Below are 24045 nucleotides of genomic sequence, written 5' to 3' on the forward strand. Positions count from 1 at the left end.
GATGTCAGAAGGTGATAAATAAAGTCAGGTGAGTGGGGGAGGGTGAACTGAGAAGCTGGGAGACGATAGGTGAAAAAGGTAAAGGGCTGAAGATAAAGAAAAGTAATAAAAGAGGGAAGTGGACCATTGGAGAAAGGGAAGGAGGAGAGGCACCAGGGGGAAGTGATAGGTAGGTGAGATGAACAGAAGAGGTAAGTGGGGAGGCAGAGTGGGGAATGGAAGAAGTAAGGGTGAGGGGGAAGAATTACCAGGAGTTAGAGAACTCCATGTCATGCCCTCACGTTGGAAGCTACTCAGACAGAGTATACTCCTCCAACCTGAGAATGGCCTTATTGTGGCAGTAAAGGAGGCCATGGGCAGATAAGTCTGAATGGGAATGGGGAGTGGAATTAAAATTGTGGCCACCGGGAAACTCTCCCTGTTGTGAATGGAGTGAAGGTGCTAGGCAGGTAAGGAGAAGAACAGGAGAAAGAGGGGAGCCAGTATGGGGAATGGAAAAAGAGAGAAGGGGAAGGGGAAAAATGAAGGGAAGCTGCAGGAATTGATGTTCATGTCATTAGGTTGGAGGCTACCCAGAGGGAATATGATGTGGTTTAGGAAAGACCTTTTGGGGAACAATTTTATTGTAGAACAGAAATCCATACCATTCTTTAACCAGCAATCCACTGCATAATGACAGCAGAAACTTTGTGAAGGCTTACTCTGCATATTTGTACTGCCACTCCCCTGTGACCTGATCATGTTCAAACAAGCGGGGGATCCACTCTTCTTCCTTGGCTTTCCGCTGTTTGGCAGCTTGGCGCTGAGCTTCTTCCAGTATGAACTTCTCCCTGGTGGCCTCATGCTGGTCCTTGTTGTGTATCGCCCGTGTTACATGCTGCCAGAGTCTATGGAGATAATCACAAGGAAGACAAATAAAGGTAATGAAAAATTGAATAACTCCTTCACAAATAGCTCTATTAAAACACAAACTGCTTTTAAAAGAATCAGAGTTCAAATTCCAGAATTAAGTCCAAGTTCAATTCTCAATCATCATTGCCATAGACCAATGCAATCCAGCTTGTCTTCCACCCAGTGAACACTGGAGGCCAGCACCAATGGTCCAACCCAGCAGCACACAGCCAGCTTCGGTGTCTCCTTCGCTGACGGCCGCAACAGACTACCCTGAGACATGAAGACCTGGTCCACGCAACAACTGAGACCACACCAGTGAACCAGTGAATCGGATTTGCAGTATTCTACATTACCAATGTCCTACAAGATCTTGTGAGCACAAGAAAAACGTCCAACACAATCAAGGCTTTTGCACATTAGTTGTTTATGTATAGTTTTTCATTAATTCTATTGTATTTCTTTATTTTCTTGTAAATGCTTGCAAGAAAATGAATGTCAAGGTAGTATATGGTAACATATACATACTTTGATAATAAATTTATTTTTGACTTTCATTTATTTTTTAAAGATGTCTTTAATTTCAAAATAATTTACAAGTATTGCAAAGCATTTTTTACCCTTAAGACTTATAAAACCTTAAAACCTCTACAGGTCTACCCCATCAGCGAGTTGCTCGTTGGTAGAGAAATTGAAGGAGCTAGACTTAGTGCAGGTCATGCTGCTGTCTGCATCGGAGTGGCTGCATGAAGGAGGCGAGAAGTCTAACAGCGAGTGATCGTCTTAGTCGCTTTTCTTGTGATCACAAGGCACTGTTGGACATTGTTAATGTGGAATACTGCAAGTCTGATACATTGGTTTATTGGAGGACAGTGGGGAAACTGCACTGCCTCGGTCGTTGCGAGGACGAGGCATCAAGCCACCGAGTTGCCTTTTTGCAGCCACCCACGAGAGAGGTGGAGTCGATGTGCTCCAGCAGAATGCTGGAGTTGGTGCTGCTCTCCAGTGTTTGCTCCTGCTTGACAGAAGACAAAATGTATTATGTTCAACTGCAGGCTGCTACAATATACATGGATTCAGGAGCTTGGACAATATATTTTTTGTATGACTGTATTTTACTGCTATCTTATATGTGCTATATGTGCCTTGTGCCGGGTATGACTGTTGGTACTGTATTTTGCATCCTGGCCCCGGAGTAAAGCTTTCGTTTGACTGCACTCATGTATGGTTGAATGACAATTAAACTTGAACTTGAAATGTATGTTTCGGTGAACAATCTCAAAATTAATGCCATCAGGGAAGTAATTTTTTAAATCTCCAAAAGAGAGCTTGTAACTTTTTTGCCAATATCAATTCTCTGCAGTTTTGAGGGTTACCAAATAAGAGGGAGTAGTTTTAAACATGTATTCTTGACTGAGCTATGTAGAGGTGCCATAGGTTGACTATGTAGAAGTGGAAATAATATCTGTGATGTCCCAGAAGCTTTGTCTGGAATATATGGGTCATGTTCCTTGAAAGTAACATCACAGGTAGATAGGAACATAAAGAAAGCAATTTGGCCTTCATAAATCAGAGTATTGAGTACAGGACTTGGGATGTTATGTTGAAGTTGTATAAGACATTGGTGAGGCTAAATTCGGAGTATTGTGTGTAGTTCTGGTCACTTGGCTACAGGAAATACATCAATAAGGTTGAGGGAGTACAGAGACAACTTACAAGGATGTTGCTGGGACTTGAGAACCTGAGCTATAGGGAAAGCTTAAACAGGTTAGGATTTTATTCCCTGGAGCATAGGAGAATGAGGGGAGATTTTGATAAGGATATATAAAATTATGATGGCATAGATATGGTTAATCAAAGCAAGCTTTTTCCACAGAGGTTGGGTGAAATTAGAACTACAGGTCATAGACTAAAGGTGAAAGGTGAAATATTTAAGGGGAATCTGAGGGGGAACTTCTTAACTCAGAGGGTTGTAAGACTGTGGAATAAGCTGCCAGTAGGGACTCTGTGGTTAATGTTCTGTGTGTTATTTCTTTACATTTTATTGTTTCAACACATGCTCTCTTTTTTTGCACATTGTGTATTTGATGGTCTTTGTTGTGTGGTGAGTTCTATTCTTGATTCTTTGTTTTGTGGTTGTCTGCAAGAAGATGAATCTCAAGATTGTGTACATACTTTGATAATAAGTGTACTTTGAACTCTGAACAACCTCAATTTCTTCTATGAAGCTTTGACTAGGTAGGTAATTGGAAAAGACTATTCAAATACTTAATTAGCATATTCTGTACTTTCAAACAAATTGATGGGCTGATTAAAAATATGCTTTATGATTGCCTGCGCTGTATAGTTGTATCGGACATTCGTTAGTTGCTTTGCTTATTGCAAGGGCATACTCGCCATCGTTTACTGATATAACCATATAACAATTACAGCATGGAAACAGGCCATCTCGGCCCTTCTAGTCCGTGCCGAACTCTTACTCTCACCTAGACCCACCGATCTGCACTCTGCCCATAACCCTCCATTCCTTTCCTGTCCATATATCTATCCAATTTAACTTAAAACGACAAGGTGGCCTTAGTTCTGTTGTTTTTATTACCGTGTTTACTGTTAACTCTGTGACCTTCAAGTGAGCAAGGAATTTCACTGACCCTGGTATAAATGACAATAAATTAATCTAATCTGAATTTCAGGAGGATAAACTAAATAAATCAGCTAAAAGATTAACTAAATGAGTCACTGTCCTTTTACGTAGAGAATCAATTGCCATTCCTGCACTCATTCTATATATGAAAATACTCTCCTAAATACCATTCACTGATTGCCCTAACTTGGAAATGTCAACCTCTTTAATATATTTTTGAAGAATAAAAAGATTGTACTTGCTAATAAAGTTTTTTTTTAACTAAACCTTGGAAATAGTTGTTATACTGGCAACACTACAACATGTAGTTCCTCCGAATTATTGCAGCTTCATAAAACTCTGGTCAGGCCACATCTGGAGTATTGCAGTTAATACTGGTCATTCCATTATAGGAAGGACGTAGAGACTATGGAGAGAGGTCAGAAGAGACTTACCAGGATGCTGCCTAGATTAGAGAGCATGTGTGATAAAGGAGATATTGGACAAACTGAGGTTGCAACGCACACTAAATGAGGACACTCAGCAGGTCAGGCAGTATCTATGGAGGGGAATAAGCAATTGTTATTTTGGGCTGGGACCCTTCATCAAGACACTTTCTCTTAAGCGGTGATGGCTGAGATACCTGTGAGAAGTTTATAAAATTATGATAGGCATAGGTACCCAGATGGCTTCTTTATCCAAGGGTTGAAATGGCTGATACTAGAGGATATGCATTTAAAGTAGTGGTGGGGAGTGAATGTTCAAAGGAGATGAGTGGGAGAAGTTTTGTTTTTCTTTTACATAGACAATAGAGGGTGTCTGGAATGTACTGCCATGGATGCTGACTGATAGGGATATGGACCATGTGCCAGCAGAAGGGAAGAGGAGTCACTTCCTTAATCTGTCTCACATAACATTGCGAGCTGAAGGGCCTGTTCCTGTGCCCTAATACTCGATGCTCTATTACTGGATGAAAGACCAAACAGCACACAAAAAGCTGGAGCAACCCAGTGGGCCAGGCAGCATCTATGGTGGAAGGTGGACAGTTGATGTTCTCAGGTCAAGACCTTTCATCAGGACTGGAAACAAAGAGGACAGATAGCCAGTATAAAAAGGGTGGAGCAAGAGCTGGTGGGTGTTAGGTGGTTCCAGGTCTAGATATCTGGTCTTATGTCCAATAATAAAGCACAGAAATATTCCCTTTATCAGGTTGGAGACTGCCAAGGTGGAAAAGGAAATGCCATTCACCTCATCTGTATTTAGCCTCAACTTGACAAAGGAGGGGAGGCAGAGAGTGGGAATGAAGCAAGGAACTGGGAGGTGATAGATGGCAGGAAGAAAGGGCTGAAGAAGATGGAATCTGCTAAGGTAGGACAGTGGATGATGGAATAAAGGGAAGAAGGTTGGGAGGGGAAAGAGGCAAGGTAATGGGGGCTAGTGGGATAAGGGAAAAGTAGAAGGGGCAGAGGTTACTATAAGTTAGAGAAACTGATATTCATGTCATCAGGTTGGAGACTACCAAGACAGAATATAAAGTGCCATTCATCTTATCTCAGAATCAAGATCAGGTTTAATGTCACTAATATATAAGACCATAAGACAAAGGAGCAGAAGTCAGCCATTTGGCCCATCGAGTCTACTCCGCCATTTTATCATGAGCTGATCCATTTTCCCATTTAGTCCCACCCCTCCGCCTTCTCACCATAACCTTTGATGCCCTGGCTACTCAGATACCTGTCAATCTCTGCCTTAAATACACCCAATGACTTAGCCTCCACTGCTGCCTGTGGCAACAAATTCCATAGGTTCACCACCCTCTGGCTAAAAAAATTTCTTTGCATCTCTGTTCTGAATGGGCGCCTTTCAATCCTTAAGTCATGCCCTCTCGTACCAGACTCCCCCATCCACTCTGTCCATGCCTTTCAAAATTCGAAATGTTTCTGAGGTCTCCCCTCATTCTTCTAAACTCCAAGGAATACAGTCCAAGAGCAGACAAACGTTCCTCATATGTTAACCCTCTCATTCCCAGAATCATCCTAGTGAATCTTCTCTGTATCCTCTCCAACGTCATAGGGAGACCAAAACTGCCCACAGTACTCCAAGTGAGGTCTCACCAGTGCCTTATAGAGCCTCAACATCACATCCCTGCTCCTATACTCTATTCCTCTAGAAATGAATGCCAACATAGTAATACTAATTTTGTCTATATATATATATAATGTTTTTTTTGTTGCGGGGGAGCTGGAAGAAGCACTGATCGATTGCTACGCTAGTCATGTGTGCAAGCGTGGCTTTTGCCACGACCCGTAAAATGGAGGGAGGTAGTGTTGTGTATCCTTTCATTCACAACATTAGTGGGGGGGTATTTTGTTTTTTCTTTTTTTGTTTTTTTTCTATCTTCTTTTTTCTTTCTGCCTGGAAGGTTAGGAGGGAGACACGTAGCAACATGGTGAAGTTTAAAGAGATTCTCCAAGGAACTATGAGAGTTGAGAAGATAAATGATGTTTTAGATTGGAATAACTTTGTTAAGAATAATGACTAATTTATTGAATTTTTTGAGTTTTAATGTTAACGGGCTTAATGGACCAGTGAAAAGAAAAAGAATCTTAACACATATTAAAAAAATGAAGATAGATTTAGCATTTTTACAGGAAACACACCTAACGGAAACAGAACATCAGAAACTAAAGAGAGATTGGGTGGGTAGTGTTGTTGCGGCTTCATTTAATTCAAAAGCGAGGGGAGTAGCAATTTTGATCAATAAAACGTTACCAATTAGAATACAAAATGTAATAACTGATTCTGCAGGGAGATACATTGTCAATTTTTTTCTGAACTATGGACTTTTATGAATATTTATGCACCAAACGAAAATGATGCAAAATTCATACGAGAAGCTTTTCTGAATTTGGCGGATGCGCATGAAAAAATATTAATTGGAGGAGATTTTAATTTTTGCTTAGACCCAGTCTTAGATAGATCAACCAAGGCTGTTATAAAATCGAAGGTAGTAAATTTAGCTTTATCATTGATGAAGGATTTAAATCTGATTGATATATGGAGAAGAATCAATCCTAAAGAAAGAGACTATTCGTTCTACTCCCATAGACATAAAACTTTTTCAAGGATAGATTTGTTTCTATTATCAATGCATATTCAACACAGAGTGAAAAATATGGAATATAAAGCAAGAATATTATCAGATCATTCCCCTTTATTAATGACAATAATAATGGCTGATAAGGAAGAAGTGGCTTATAGATGGAGATTTAATTCAACATTATTAAAACGTCAAGATTTTTGTGATTTTATGAAAAAACAGATTCAATTTTTTTTGGATACAAATTTTCATTCAGTGGATGATAAATTTATATTATGGGATGCGATGAAAGCATATCTTAGGGGCCAGATAATAAGTTATACGTCTAAAATTAAGAAAGAATATATGGCAGAACTAGATCAATTGGAAAAAGAGATTACAAAATTAGAAAAAGAATCTCAAAGATATATGTCAGAAGAAAAACGAAAACAACTTGTCAATAAGAAGTTACAATATAATACACTTCAGACATATAGAACGGAAAAAGCAATTATAAGAACTAAACAAAGGTATTATGAGTTAGGTGACAGAGCACATAAAATTCTTGCCTGGCAGTTAAAAACAGAACAAGCTTCCAAAACAATAAATGCAATTAGAACAAGGGCAAATAAAATATCTTATAAACCTCTTGAAATAAATGAAACCTTTAAAAATTTCTATTCTGAATTATATCAGTCAGAATCCCAAAATGATGTTAACGAGATAGAAAGGTTTTTATCACAAGTTTCTCTTCCAAAATTGAATTTGGAAGAACAGAAGGGATTAGATATGCCTTTTACATTAAAAGAAGTTGAAGAAGCTTTAGGATCACTCCAAAGTAATAAATCTCCAGGAGAAGATGGTTTTCCACCTGAATTTTATAAAAAATTTAAAGATTTATTATTTCCTCTTTTTATGGAACTAATACGTCAAGCAGAAAAAATACATAAACTTCCAGAATCTTTTTCAACAGCAATTGTAATAGTATTGCCAAAAAAAGACAGAGATCCTATGAAACCAACATCATACAGGCCTATTTCTTTATTGAATACGGATTATAAAATAATAGCAAAAATTTTATCGAATAGATTATCTAAATATTTACCAAAATTAATACATATGGATCAAACAGGATTTATTAAAAATAGACAATTGGCAGATAATGTAACCTGGCTACTCAGTATAATTCATTTGGCACAAAAAAGGGATGAGAAGAGTATAGTAGTAGCTTTGGATGCAGAAAAAGCATTTGATAGATTAGAATGGGATTTTTTATTTAAAGTACTAGAAAAATATGGGTTAGGAACATCTTTTATAAATTGGATTAAAACTTTAAATTCTAACCCTAAAGCTAAAGTAGTGACAAACTCTCAAATTTCAACACCATTCCAGTTAAAAAGGTCAACTAGACAAGGTTGTCCACTATCACCTGCTTTATTTGTATTGGCGGTAGAGCCATTAGCAGAACTAATTAGAATTGATCCAGATATTATGGGTTTTAGAGTTAATCAGGAGGAATATAAAATTAATCTTTTTGCCGATGATGTTTTGATCTATTTAAAAAACCCACAACATTCGTTACATAAATTATCTTCTAGATTGGATGAATATGGGAAGGTATCAGGTTACAAAATAAATTGGGATAAAAGTGAAATTTTACCTCTTACTAAAGGAGACTATAGTCAATGTCGATTAGTAACCCAATTTAGATGGCCGGTAAATGGTATAAAGTATTTAGGTATAAGACTTGATAATGATGTAAAGAATTTATATAAATTTAATTATTTACCACTATTGAAAAAAATTCAAGAAGATCTTGACAAATGGATGATATTACCAATAACATTAGTAGGTAGAGTCAATGTTATAAAAATGAATATATTTCCTAGATTACAGTATTTGTTTCAAACATTACCAATACAATTGCCACAGAAATTTTTTCAAAAGTTAAATAAATGTGTGAGAAAATTTCTTTGGAAAGGTAAAATGTCAAGAATATCATTGGAAAAATTGACATGTAAATTTGGGTTAGGAGGGTTACAACTTCCAAACTTTAAAAACTATTATAAAGCAAATCAACTTAGATTTATTGCATCTTTCTTCGATGATCAAAAACCAGCATGGATTAAAATAGAATTAGACAAGATAGGAGAAAATAGACCTGAAGATTTTATATATAAATGGGAATCTAAATTGATACGGGAAAAGAAAGAATCTCCTATATTAACGCATTTGATTGATCTATGGAATAAGACAAATGTTGATAATGAAACACAGAAGTCTCTATTAGCGAGGAGGCCTTTGTTCCAAAACAGACTTATTCCTTTTGCAATGGACAATCAACTTTTATATAATTGGTACCAAAAAGGGATTAAATTTATAAGAGATTGTTTTGAACGAGGTATATTGATGTCATTTGAACAATTAAAGGATAAATATAAAATATCTAATAATACTTTCTTTTGTTACTTTCAATTAAGGGCTTATTTAAAAGGTAAGCTGGGTCAAACAATGTTTTTGCCAAAACCTAATGAAATTGAAATTTTAATACAAAAAGGGAAAATTAAAGAATTTATTTCTTGTATGTATAATTTGATTCAAGAACAGACAATTAAACAAGGAACCCATAAGTCAAAGCAAAAATGGGAAACAGATCTGAATATTAATATTGATGAAACAAATTGGTCAAGACTTTGTCTTGACAGTATGACAAATACAATAAATGTTCGACTTAAATTAGTACAATATAATTTTTTACACCAATTATATATTACACTGCAAAAAATAAATAGATTAAATTCAAATCTATCTGATAAATGTTTTCGGTGTAATCAAGAAATTGGTACTTTTTTACATTCTACTTGGTCTTGTTTTAAAATTCAACCCTTTTGGATAAATTTAAGAATCTTATTGGAACAAATTACTGAAACTCAACTTCCACATAACCCTGTATTATTTCTATTAGGTGATATTGAAGGGATAAAACCGAAACTTAAATTGAATAAATATCAGAAAGGATTTATAAAAATTGCATTGGCAGTAGCTAAGAAGACTATAGCAGTTACTTGGAAATCTGATTCGAATTTAAGTATGGATCGTTGGAATAATGAAATGGCTAGTTCTATTCCACTCGAAAAAATTACTTATAATTTAAGAGACAAATATGTAACATTTTTGAATATTTGGCGCCCTTATTTACAAAAGATAGGATGGCATATTTAAGTGCTCTGATAAAGACTTTGGTCACTTGGGGAAAGTAACGAATAATTATACCAAATTTATTTTGAATCCCATGGAGCATGTGGAAACCTTCCAACACCCAGGCGGTTCTTTTCTTTCTTTCTTTCTTTTTTCTTTCTTTCTTTTTAGGTAGGACTTTATATGGGGGGGAGGGTTAAGGGGAGGGGGGAGGGTGGATTCTATTTTTTCATGTATTCCTTTTGAAAATTCAATAAAAATTATATTACAAAAAAAAATGAATGCCAACATTGCATTCACCTTCTTCACTACTGACTCAACCTGGAGGTTAACTTTAAGGGAATCCTGTACGAGAACTCCCAAGTCCCGTTGCATCTCAGAACTTTGAATTCTTTCCCCATTTAAATAATGGTCTGCCCGTTTATTTTTTCTGCCAAAGTGCGTAACCATACATTTTCCAACATTGTACTTCATTTGCCACTTCTCTGCCCATTCTTCCAATCTATCTGAGTCCCTCTGCAGACTCTCCATTTCCTCAGCACTACCGGCCCTTCCACCTATCTTCGTATCATCAGAAACTTAGCCACAAAGCCATCTATTCCATAATCTAAATCGTTGATGTACAATGTAAAAAGAAGCGGCCCCAACATGGACCCCTGTGGAACACCACTGGTAACCAGCAGCCAACCAGAATAGGATCCCTTTATTCCCACTCTCTGTTTCCTGCCAATCAGCCAATGCTTTATCCATGTACAACTTTCCCGTAATTCCATGAGCTCTTATCTTGTTAAGTAGCCTCATGTGTGGCACCTTGTCAAAGGCCTTCTGAAAATCCAAATATACAACATCCACTGCATCTCCCTTGTCTAGCCTACTGGTAATTTCCTCAAAAAATTGTAATAGGTTTGTCAGGCAGGATTTTCCTTTAAGGAATTCTGCCTATCTTGTCATATGCCTCCAGGTACTCTGTAACCTCATCCTTGACAATCGACTCCAACAACTTCCCAACCACCGATGTCAAGCTAACAGGTCTATAATTTCCTTTTTGCTTCCTTGCCCCCTTCTTAAATAGTGGAGTGACATTTGCAATCTTCCAGTCCTCCGGAACCATGCCAGAATCTATCGACTTTTGAAAGATCATCGCTAATGCCTCCGCAATCTCCACAGCTACTTCCTTCAGAACACGTGGGTGCATTCCATCTGGTCCGGGAGATTTATCTACATTTAGACTATTCAGCTTCCTGGGTACTTTCTCTATCATAATTGTGACTGCGCACACTTCTCTTCCCTGCTGCCCTTGAGTGTCCGGTATACTGCTGATGTCTTCCTCAGTGAAGACTGATGCAATATACTTGTTCAGTTCCTCTACCATCACCTTATCTCCCATTACAATTTCTCCAGTATCATTTTCTATCGGTCCTATATCTACTCTCACCTGTCTTTTACTCTTTATATACTTGAAAAAGCTTTTAGTATCCTCTTTGATATTATTTGCTAGTTTCCTTTCATAGTTAATCTTTTCTCTCTTAATGACCTTCTTGGTTACCTTTTGTAAGGATTTAAAAACTTCCCAATCCTCTGTCTTCCCACTAATTTTTGCATCCTTGTATGCCCTCTCCTTTGCTTTAACTTTGGCTTTGACTTCTCTTGTCAATCATGGTTGCATCCTTTTTCCAGTCGAAAATTTCTTCTTTTTTGGAATATACCTGTCTTGCACCTTCCTCACTTCTCGCATAAACTCCAGCCACTGCTGCTCTGCTGTCTTTCCCGCCAGTGTCCCTTTCTAGTCAACTTTGGCCAGTTCCTCTCTCATGCCACTGTAATTTCCTTTACTCCACTGAAATACTGACACATCAGATTTCAGCTTCTCTTTTTCAAATTTCACAGTGAACTCAATCACGTTATGATCACTGCCTCCAAATGGTTCCTTCACCTCAATCTCTCTAATCACCTCTGGTTCATTACACAATACCCAATCCAGTACAGCCGACCCCCTAGTGGGCTCAACAACAAGCTGTTCTAAAAAGCCATCTCGCAGGCATTCTACAAATTCTCTCTCTTGAGATCCAGTGCTGACCTGATTTTCCCAATCTACTCGCATGTTAAAATCCCCCACAATTATCATAACACTGCCCTTCTGACAAGCCTTTTCTATTTCCTGTTGTAATTTGTAGTCCACATCCCTGCAGCTGTTTGGAGGCCTATAAATAACTGCCATCAGGGTCCTTTTACCCCTGCGATTTCTTAGCTCAACCCATAAAGATTCTGCACCTTCCGATCCTATATCACCTCTTTCTAATGATTTAATATTTGGAAAGCGGTGAAATCATCGGACAAAGTCAGCATGGATTTGTGAAAGGAAAATCATGTCTGACGAATCTCATAGAATTTTTTGAGGATGTAACTAGTAGAGTGGATAGGGGAGAACCAGTGGATGTGGTATATTTGGATTTTCAAAAGGCTTTTGACAAGGTCCCACACAGGAGATTAGTGTGCAAGCTTAAAGCACACGGTATTGGGGGTAAGGTATTGATGTGGATAGAGAATTGGTTAGCAGACAGGAAGCAAAGAGTGGGAATAAACGGGACCTTTTCAGAATGGCAGGCAGTGACTAGTGGGGTACCGCAAGGCTCAGTGCTGGGACCCCAGTTGTTTACAATATATATTAATGACTTGGATGAGGGAATTAAATGCAGCATCTCCAAGTTTGCGGATGACACGAAGCTGGGTGGCAGTGTTAGCTGTGAGGAGGATGCTAAGAGGATGCAGGGTGACTTGGATAGGTTGGGTGAGTGGGCAAATTCATGGCAGATGCAATTTAATGTGGATAAATGTGAAGTTATCCACTTTGGTGGCAAAAATAGGAAAACAGATTATTATCTGAATGGTGGCCAATTAGGAAAAGGGGAAGTGCAATGAGACCTGGGTGTCATTATACACCAGGCATTGAAAGTGGGCATGCAGGTACAGCAGGCGGTGAAAAAGGCAAATGGTATGCTGGCATTTATAGCGAGAGGATTCAAGTACAGGAGCAGGGAGGTACTACTGAGTTGTACAAGGCCTTGGTGAGACCACACCTGGAGTATTGTGTGCATTTTGGTCCCCTAACCTGAGGAAAGACATCCTTGCCATAGAGGGAGTACAAAGAAGGTTCACCAGATTGATTCCTGGGATGGCAGGACTTTCATGAAGAAAGACTGGATGAACTGGGCTTGTACTCGTTGGAATTTAGAAGATTGAGGGGGGATCTGATTGAAACGTATAAAATCCTAAAGGGATTGGACAGACTAGATGCAGGAAGATTGTTCCCAACGTTGGGGAAGTCCAGAACGAGGGGTCACAGTTTGAGGATAAAGGGGAAGCCTTTTAGGACCAAGATTAAGAAAAACTTCTTCACACAGAGAGTGGTGAATCTGTGGAATTCTCTGCCACAGGAAACAGTTGAGGCCAGTTCATTGGCTATATTTAAGAGAGAGTTAGATATGGCCCTTGTGGCTACGGGGATCAGGGGGTATGGAGGGAAGGCTGGTGCAGGGTTCTGAGTTGGATGATCAGCCATGATCATAATAAATGGCGGTGCAGGCTCGAAGGGCTGAATGGCCTACTCCTGCACCTATTTTCTATGTTTCTATGTCTCTAATATCATTTCTTACCAATAAAGCCACGCCTCCCCCTCTGCCTACCTTCCTATCCTTCTGATACACCGTGTATCCTTGGATGTTCAGCTCCCAGAGACATACATCCTTTAGTCAGGTCTCAGTGATGGCCACAATATCATACATGCCAATCTGTAGCTGTACGACAAGATCATCCACCTTAATCCTTATGCTGCGGGCATTTAAGTACAACACCTTAAGACCAATATTTGATACTTTTCGCTTTGATTTCACTGCAACTCATTCCAATGGCTACAAATTTGCCCCATCACCTGCCTGTCTTTCCTGACATCTTTACTGCTCACTATCTTAGATTTATTTCTGTTTTCCCCTTCCTCCGCTCTGTCATTCCGGTTCCCATCCCCCTGCCAAATTAGTTTAAACCCTCCCTAACAGCTCTATTAAACTTTCCCACCAGGAAATATGTTGTGAAGTTTGTTGTTTTACGGTAGCGGTACAGTGCAAGACAGAAAAACTTACAATATGTTACAATAAGAAATTTTAAAAAATAAGTAGTGCAAAAGAGAGAGCAAAATAGTGAGATAGTGTTTATGGTTTAATCGACCGCTCAGAAATCTGACAGCAGAGGGGAAGAGTTGTTCCTAAAACTTTGTCTGTGTGCCTTCAGGCTCATGTACCTTCTCCATGATGATAGTAAAGAGTTGAAGGCCAGTCCTGGAGGGCATCTCCTTAACCTGGCAGTGGTGGAGGCTGCTTTAGTGTTTTGATAAAGGACTGTCAGCTAGGAGACCAGAATGCCTCCTATTTTTAAAATAGTACAGAGCATCTCTAATGTTCACTGATAGAGTTAAAGCTTATAATTATTTTGTTTCTATAGAAGTACAGACCTCCAGAGCATTAGGAGCCTTTCTTTAGTCAGAATCTCAATTGTAAAGAAACATCAGGTGCTATGGTAGTGGTTAGCACGGTGTTATTACAGTCAGAGTTCGATCCCAGCGTCCTCTTTAAGGAGTCTGTACAGGTGGGTTTTCCCCGGCTGCTCCGGTTTCCTCCCACAGTCCAAAGGTGTACTGGTTGGTAAATTAACTGGTCATGTAAATTGTCCTGTGATTAGGTTAGGATTAAATTGGGGTGGTCAGGGGTTGACGGGGTGGCGTGGCTTGAAGGGCTAGAAAGACTTACCCTGCACTATATTTTTAAATATCACACTAAATTCATTCCATGTTAACTAGAAATTGAAGTGCATAAAGCACGACTTAAGCAAAATAAAAAAGATGAGCATCGATGTTGCTGGCTGGAATAACTGAAAGGCTACATCTGCAGAGGGATGCACAGATCAGGATATCATCAGTGTGATTTATGTACTCAGTCCTCCAGGAGTCCAAAAGGTTACAGCTAATTAATCATGTATACTGAAGGAAAGTAAAGGCATCTGCAAACTTCAAGGGAAAGGAGAGGTCTGATGCTGCAGTTCTGAAGTGAATGTTTCAATATAAGTGATCTTCTGACCTGTTCTCCCCAAAAATATGAAATATTACAATGTACAGAAATTATCTTACATAAACTTGGCAGAATAGAAACAAGTTGTTCAGTTCTGCTAGCCTACAGTGTTTATGTTGCACTCAAGCTGTCTCCATGAGACCATAAACATAGGAGCAGAATTAGGCCATTTGGCTCATTAGGTTATGGCTGATTCATTACTCCCTCTGTAACCTTTGATGCCCTGATTAATCAAGACCCTATCCACCTCAGCTTTAAATATACCCAATGACTGGGCTTCTTTCTGTGGCAATGAATTCCACAGATTCACTCCCCCTTTGCTAAAGGAATTCTATACTACAAAGGGACATCCCCGTATTCTGAGGCTGTGCCATCAGGTCCTCTGGTCCTAGACATTCAGTTAATTCTTCTGTATAACCTTCCATTCCCATATTTGTTGCTAGCTTTTCCTTAAAAGCTTTGCAATTTGTTTCAAGTTTCCTGTAGTTGCAAGTTCGACAATATAACACGGGTAGGAAATAAACCTCTCTTGAATTTCAGAAAAGCAGGAGATTCTGCAGATGCTGGAAATCTTGAGGAACACACACAAAATGCTGGAGAAACTCAGCAAGTCAGGCAGCATCTATGGAGAGGATTAAACAGTCAATGTATTGGGCTGAGGCCATTCATCAGGACTGGAAAGGAAGGGGACAGAAGCCAGAATAAGAAGGTGGGGGGAGGGGAAGGAGTCACAAGCTAGAAGGGGATGGGTGAAGCCAGTTGGGTGGGGGGGGGGGGGGAATGAAATTAGAAGCTGGGAGGTGGTAGGTAGAAAAGGTAAACGGCTGAAGATGACCAGATGTGATAAAATGGGAAAGTGGATAGGTGAGAACAGGTGAGGTACAGGAGACAAATAAGAGCAGTGAATGACAAGTGATGGGTGAGACCAAGTGAGGGGGGAGGTGATAGATAGGTGCAGTGAGGGGCAACACTTTGTGTGTGTTCTCTTGAATTTTGGATGAATTAATGACTGCCTTGTATTTGTGACCACTAGTTTAAGGGTATCCACAGGCCTCCTCTTCGCTGAAGAAAAATTTCAAGGTCTCCAAAACAAAAGAAAACAGTATTCTTTATTAACTTCGATATTTGGACACCTATTTGATTTGGAAAAAAAAATGTTCTGCAAGACAACATATTTTATAGTCACTGCCACTGACATCTATGAATCTCATGAAAGCTGGAGTAGAAAATGTCTTAACCCAAACTGTAAGAAAAATATATTTAATGGATTTAATCTCGGTCAAATGAATGTCAGTTTAGCGGACTTACAAAGTCAGCGCTGCCTTAGTCTAACTCAAGTGAGGATGCCACCCAAGCACATATTGTCCTCATCTAATGGAGCATTAATTACATTGTAAATTCAAATCTAAGTGGTCTACCTGAACTAAAGAGACACTAGTACAACTTGTGGATTTGATTTTCTCCTTTTTCAATACCAATACGATGTTTTAACATACTTGACCTCAAAAATTCTATTTTACTCTCCCCTTTATGTCAAGCACCCACACATTAAGGCTGGATAATTGACCCCTCCCCAAACTTTTGCCAATAATGCAGGGAAATTATTTCATTTTTTTATATATTTTATAGTTTATACCTTGCCCGCAAGTGGTGTTGATACACAACTTCAGCACCCTTATTCCTCATATTTCTGTATTTGATATGCTTTTCCTCATATGGCACCGACAGGCTACTATGTTTGTCATAAATATACACACCTGGAGTATTGTGTTCAGCTCTGGTTGTCTCATTATAGGAAGAGAGTGGAAGCTTTAGAGAGAGTGCAGAGGAGGTTTACGTGGATTGGAGAACATGTCTTATGGGGACAGGCTGAGCGGGCTAGGGCTTTTTTCTTTGGAGTAGAGGATGAGAGGTGAATTGATAGAGGTGTACAAGATATAAGTAGATAGAGTAGATAACCAGAGACTTTTCCTCAGGTCAGAAATGGCTATTACGAGAGTGCATAATTTTAAAGAGATTGGAGGGAAGTATAGGGGGGAATGTCAGAGATAGTTTTTTTTACACAGAGAGTAGGTCCATGCACCACACTGTCGGGAAGGGTGGTAAAGGCATTTAGGAAACTCCTAGATACACACATGGATGACAGAAACATGGAGGGCTGTGTGGGAGGGAAGAGTTAGATTGATCTTGCAGTAGGTAAAAAGCTCATCACAACATCGTGGGCCAAAGGGCTTGTACTGTGCTATGCTGTACTGTTCTATGCTAAACTCCACTTGATTACATTATTTCTACACCCCTACTCCCCAACCCCGAGTGTTCTCCTTAAAGGGGAAACTCGAGGTTCTAAACCCTATTATTGACTGAAACACTTCCCAATTCATAATGCTAATTTATAATACATGGAAGGGATTGTATTTCTCAGTATCAAATGGCTGAATAATGGACAGTAGGGGGACAAGTGCACAGAAATTCAAGCTGAACAGTACCCAGACTGTCTGAGCACGTCCTGAGTAATTTATGAATGGATGCCAGGTACCGTGAACTTTATCTGCCACTCAGCTGTATCATCAACTTCAGTTAATCTTTCCATGCTTGGTAGTGTAGCTGTTAGCAGAATCACTTTACAGTGACAGTGAACACTGATCGGGGTTCAATTCTGTACACAATTTGGTTGTTCTCTCTGTGACCACATGGGTTTCCTCCGGGTGCTCCAGTTTCCTCCCATATTCCAAAAACATATGGGTTAGGGTTAGTAAGTTGTGGGCGTTCTATGTTAGTGCCCGAAGTGCGGCAACACTTACGGGCTGCCCCCAGCACATTCTCGGACTGTGCTGGCTGTTGATGTAAATAATGCATGTTTCGATGTACAAGTGACAAATAGAGCTAACCTTTTTTTCCTCTATTAAAACCCTAATGCAGAACCTACCCCAGAGAATCCTGCCAACTGTTTGGGCCAAACGGTTAATTACAAGTAATTACTGCAGAAAACCAGGTAACTGCAAAGGGCTCACAAACTCTTTCTTGCAACAGTATATTTGTCACTGTAATTTATAGCATATTTTATGTCTTACACTGTATTGCTGCTACAAAAGAACACATTTCATGACCTATGGCAGCAATAATAAAGCTGATTCTAATTTCCCCTTGAAGAAATTGAAACAACAAAGTACAAAGTGAAAGCATTTTAAAGTAGAATGATTTTTGCCTATAACTGATCTGCAGTTTCTTTGTTATCATTGGACACAGCTGATCAGGTGAAAGGAATTTAAATGGAACTGCCCAGTTTTACTGTGTAAGCCATCAGAGATAGGAGCAGAATTAGGTCATTCAACCTATCGAGTCTGCTCTGCCATTTCATCAACTTGACCCATTTCCCTCTCAACCCCATTCTCCTGCCATAATTAGGCCATTCAACCCATTGAGTTTGTAGTGCCATTAAATCATGGCTGAGTTATTAATCCTCTCAACTCCATTCTCCTGCCTTCTCCCCATAACCTTTCACACCCTGAATGATCAAGAACCTAACAACCTCTGCCTTAATACAAGTGGATAGCCTGGCCTCCACAGCTGCCTGTGGCAACAAATTACCACCCTCAGGCTAAAGAAATTCCTCTTTATCTTTGTACTAAATGGATGTCCCTCTATTCTGAGGCTGTGCCCTCTGGTCGTAGACTCTCCCCATATAGGAAAAATCCTCTCCACATCCACCTGTCTAGGCTTTTCAACATTTGATAGGTTTAAATGAGATCTTCCCTCATTCTTCTAAATTCCAGCAAGTACAGGCCCAGAGTCAACAAATGCGCCTCACACTATAACCCTTTCATTCCCAGAATCATTCTCATGAACCTCCTCTAAACCCTCTCCAACGTTAACACATCCTTTCTTAGATAAAGGGGCCAAAACTGCTCACAATACTTCAAGTGAGGCTTCACCAATGCCTTATAAAGCCTCAGCATTACATCCTTGCTTTTTATATTCTAGTCCTCTCGAAATGTATGCTAACATTGCATTTGCCTTCCTCGCCACTGACTCAACCTGCAAGTTAACCTTCAGGGAATCCTGCACAAGGACTCCCAAGTACCTTTGCACCTCGGACTTTTGAATTTTTTTGCCTGTTTAGAAAATAGACTACGCTTTTGTTTCTTCTACTGAAGTGCAAGACCATACAGTTCCTGACACCCTATTCCATTGGCCACTTCTTTGCTCATTCTCCCAATCTGTCTAAGTCCTGCAGTTTTCCTGCTTCCTCAACACTCACTGCCCCTTCACCAATCTTCGTATTTTCCACAAAGCCATCAACTCAGTCATCCAATTCACTGACATATAACGTAAAAATAAGCGATACCAACACAGACCCCTGCGGAACACCACTAGACAGTGGTAGCCAACAAGGCCCCCTTTATTCCCATCCTTTCCTGTCAATCAGCCAATCCTTTATCCATGCCAGTATCTTTTACACAGCAGCAAAACAGAGTAAAATGTACAGCTGTGAGTGAATGCCAGCAAGTTATAAACCTCCCATGGCAGTTAATAGTGGAAAGCACCTACAATGGAAAGTTTGAATGAAATTGAGTAAGTACACATGGATAAGAGTTTCAAAGTACAAAGTGAATTCATTATTAAAGTACATATATGTCACCATATACTATCCTGGGATTCATTTTCTTACAGGCATTCACAGTAGAACAAAGAAATACAAATGAAAAACTACATCCAAGACTGAGAAGAAACCAATCTGCAAAAAAAGCCAAGCTGCGCAAATACAAAACAAGTAAATAAATACTACTGAGAACATGAGTTATCCAGTCGCTGAAAGTGAGTCCACAGGTTGTGTTCAGTGATTAGCTCAGAGCTGAGGTGAGTGAAATTATCCACACTTGTTTGGGAGTTTGATGGTTGTAGTGTAATGACTGTTCTTGAATCTGGCGTTGTGGGACCTAAAACTCCTTCCCAATGCAGCAGTGAGAAGAAAGAATTCCCCTAATTGTTCAAAAGTAATCCTGTTGGTGGCTTGACACCATACTGAAGCTCAGATTGAATGGGAGTGCAGGAAAGTGGAGATTCAGTTGGCTGGACGCTTAAATCATGATAAATTAGCTTCACTGACGATGTGTAACAGAGATAAATTTACAGCATGAATCTGCATTTAAACCTGAGCTGGCTCCAGGGAGAAGCCAAGCAGCACTCACAGGAAGACACGTTTTTTGTTCTGCCCTGCAGTACTGATACACCATCAAATCATTCTTTTGGGATCCTGAATTTTCTGGTCACTGCTTCAGACAAACGAAGGTCAATTAAAACAGATGGGCACCGGTGGTTCTGCCAGATTCTTTAAGCATTAACACTTAATGGCCTCTTTATTAGATAATTCTTGTACCTAATAAAGTGATTTACTGTAATTATTGAGTGCATGTTTGTGGTCTTCTGCTGCTGTAGCCCATCCATCTCAAGGTCTGATGTGTTGTGCATTCAGAGATGTTCTTCTGCACACCACTGTTGTAACGTGTGGCTATTTGAGATCCTCTTGCTTTACTGTCAGTTTGAACCAGTCCGGCCATTTTCCTCTGACCTCTCTCATTAACAAGGCGTTAACTGGATGTCTTTGTTTTTCATGCCATTCTCTATTATCTCTAGAGTTGGTTGTGTGTGAAAATCCCAGGAGATCAGCAGTTTCTGAGATAATCCAACCACCCTGCTGACACCAACAATCATTCCACGGTCAATATCACTTAGATCATATTTCTTCCCTGTTCTGATGTTTGGTCTGAAAAACAACTGAACCTCTTGCAAACAAGAGAAAATCTGCAGATATTGCAGATTGAAGCAATGCACACAAAATACTGGAGGAATTCAGCAGGCCAGGCAGCATCAATGGAAGTGAGTATAGTCAATGTTTTGGGCCAAGGTCTCGGCCTGAAACATCGCATTTTGTGTGTGTTAACTGAACATCCTGACCATGCCTGCATGCTTTTATACTTTGAATTGCTGCCACATGATTGGATGTCAAGGACTTCAGGTCGTTACCCTGCTCCCTCAGTAAGTTCCCCCAATGACTCTTACTTGACTGCTGAGCGAATTCCCAAACCTCACCAAGCACAAGTTTTCCACTACAGGGACCGAGCACAACATTTCCACATCTGGCCCGCCAGTCCATGCCGACACGTGTAGACTGGACCCAGAAAAGCTGGCAAAGCGAAAGCTGAGTTTACCAACATGGAAAGACTTGGCATTGTACACAGGTTGAATATCGCCTGGGTTTCGCCCCTCCATATGGTCTTTAAGTCTGATGGTGGTTGCCGTCCATGTGGTGATTACCGATGCTTTAATGAGGCCACCATTCCTGATTGTTACCCGGTCTCACACATCTAAGACATTTTAGCACGTTTAGTTGTAAAGTTAATTTTTTCCGAAGTCGATTTAGTTAAGGGCTACCATCAGGTGCCTGTGTGCTCGCAGGACATTCCCAAAGTGGCTGTGATAACCCCACTTGGCCTTTTTAAGCTTCTGCACATAATATTTGAGCTGAAAAATGCAGTACAGACTTTCTTTTTATTTACCTGGATGACATACTTGTTGCCAATGCATCCAAATACAAACACGTATCTTATCTCTGCACACATTTTGAATGCTTAAGCCAACACGGGTTGATCATTAACCCTGCTAAATGCCAGTTTGAATTGTCAACCATTGACTTTCTCGGCCATCACATCTCCACAGAAGGTGTGAAACCCCCTCCCATCAAAAGTAGCCACTATTATGGATTTTCCACCATCCTGCACTACAAAAAGACTACAGGAATTTGTAGGGCTGTTGAATTCTATCACTGCTTAATTTTGCAAGCTGCTGAATTTATATTCCGCTTGTATTGTGCACTCAAAGACAATATCCCTAATCAAGTGCTTGACTGGTCAGCGGACATGACCAGGGCATTTGATGATACCAAACGAGCTCTTTCTAACGCACCCAGAATCTGCTGTGGGTGCTATGTGTGAACAGTTGGTCGGGGGCGTGTGGCAGCTGCTCGCCTTCTTCAGCTGGCAGCTCTGTACACCCAAAAGGAAGTACAGCACATTTGACAGTAAGTTCTTGGTCTCCAGCTGGCTGTTCGCCATTTTCGTTTTCTTTTAGACAGATTGCCATTTCATAGTGTTCGTTGAGACCGCAAACCCCTCGTGCACATAAAATATCAGACCCTTGGTTTGCATGGTAACAAAGCATCTGGCTTACATATCAGAGTTCACAACTGAGATATAACACATCAAGGGGAAAAATAATGCCGTGGCTGATTGTCTCTCATGATCAGCCGTTGGGGCCATACATGTAGGAGGTGACTATGCTGGCATGGCAGCCGACTAGGTTACTAACCCAGAATTCCAGGCTTAACGAAGAGCAGTCAGTGGACTGCAGTTGGCTGATGTTAAGTTCGGAGAAGCCGTGGTTTCTCTCCTGTGTGATGTCTCAACCGGTTGCACTCGCCCATAGTACCCGCAAACTGGAGACCGACTGCATTTAACTCCATACGTGGCCTCTCGCATCTGGACCAGAAGGCTTCACAGAAACTGGTAGCACTAAAGTTTGTGTGGCATGGTCTTAGAAAGAACGTAGAAAGGACACGTGTGATTGGACTGCAGCTTGTGTGGAGTGTCAGCTGTCAAAAATTAATCATGTTCAGGCGCCGTTGGCACTTTTTGAGGTCACTGAGCTATGGTTTGACCATGTCAATGTGGACCTTGTTGGTCCTCTTCCACTCCTCCCCCACCCCACAGTTTCGTCCCTGTAGCGTCAACGACGGCATTTATCAGCAATTAGTTGCTCAGTTTGGCACCCTATCTGATATTTCCTCTGAACACGGTCCCCAGTTCATTTCAGACCTCTGGGCTGTGACAGCCCAGAACCTCGACGTTAGGCTACATCACATCATGCTGCATCACCCACAGTCCAATGGCCAATGTAAGCGCTTTCACTGCTCCTTAGAGGCTGCTTTGGGGGGGGGGGGCTGTGTAGGGTAATGTAGTTGGTAGAAACATACATAATTCACTAACACATTGATTTGGGGTTCACTGTAAGAGACTGGCTGGATGTGATGACATATTACGTGAAGTTCTGTTACTGCGCTTTTTGTGTTCAGTGTTTGGAGTACAATGAATGCATTGTTACGTTTTTTTTTAAAACATTAAACGCCTCATGCTGTTTTATTTGCAAACACCTGCATCAGCAGGTCAGGCAGCATCTATGGAAGGGAATAAATAGTTGATGTTTCAGGCCGAGAACCTTCATCAGGACCGGAAAGGAAGAGGAAAGAAACCAGAATAAAAAGGTGGGGGATTGGGAGAACAAGCTAGCAGGTGATAGATGAGACCAGGTGAGGGGGAAGGCAGGTGGGGTGAAGTGAGAAGATGTGAAGTCATGGGGGGAAGCAGTAAAGGGCCTGAAAAAGAAGGAATCTGATAGGAGAGGAGAGTGGACCATGGGAGAAAGGGAAGAAGGAGTGACACGAGAGGGAGGTGTTGGGCAGGTGAGAAGGGGAGAGAGGGAAGCCAGGATGGGGAATGGAAAATGAGAGAAAGGAGAGGGGGCAGAAATTTAGAGAAATCGACGTTCAGACTGGAAGCTAGCAGACAGAATATGAAGTACTGCTCCTTCAACCTGTGAGCAGTTTCATTGTGGCAGCAGAGGACGGGGAATGACATGTCAGAATGGGAATCGAAAATAGAATTAAAATGGGTAGCCAATGGAAATTCCACCTTTTTGTGGCAGACGGTCAACAAAGCAACCAACACCATGGACTATATGTGGAACCACTATGGTCAATGCTTCTTCACAAAGTTACACTGCACAGAAACAGGCCCTTCGACCTGCATATCCAATCCTACACCAAACTCTCTTAGCCGAACTTGGTCTTGACGAGTGCTTATCCAGATGCTCCTCTGGTGTTGTAAGAGTACCCGTCTCCTCGTGATTGTAAACACTCTCGGGGTAAAACAATTCTTTCTCAGGTACCCTCTTGTTCCTTGCTTTAAATGAGTGCCATTTGTCATGGACATCTCAGCCATATCTTCCCTATCACTGCCTCTCGGAATTTTGTATATTGCTGCTACGTCTCTCCGCTGGGACTCATTCCACACGAGGCAACATCC

At 40.4% G+C, this 24045-nt stretch overlaps 1 protein-coding gene across 8 annotated transcripts in view; it reads right to left on the reverse strand.

Moving 5' to 3' along the window:
• The window catches only part of osbpl8 (oxysterol binding protein-like 8), a 226205-nt gene that overhangs the window by 14774 nt on the left and 187386 nt on the right, over positions 1-24045 (reverse strand). For 7 of the 8 annotated variants that reach the window (XM_072268210.1, XM_072268208.1, XM_072268209.1 and 4 more), the window contains one exon: positions 702-887. In XM_072268210.1, the coding sequence (XP_072124311.1) occupies positions 702-887 (186 nt within the window). Of the gene's footprint in view, positions 1-644; positions 888-24045 lie in introns of all 8 variants that reach the window. The other variant, XR_011887193.1, reaches the window with a different exon arrangement.

This window comes from Mobula birostris, chromosome 9 (genome assembly GCF_030028105.1).
Source record: "Mobula birostris isolate sMobBir1 chromosome 9, sMobBir1.hap1, whole genome shotgun sequence".
Taxonomy (NCBI): Eukaryota; Metazoa; Chordata; class Chondrichthyes; order Myliobatiformes; family Myliobatidae; genus Mobula; species Mobula birostris.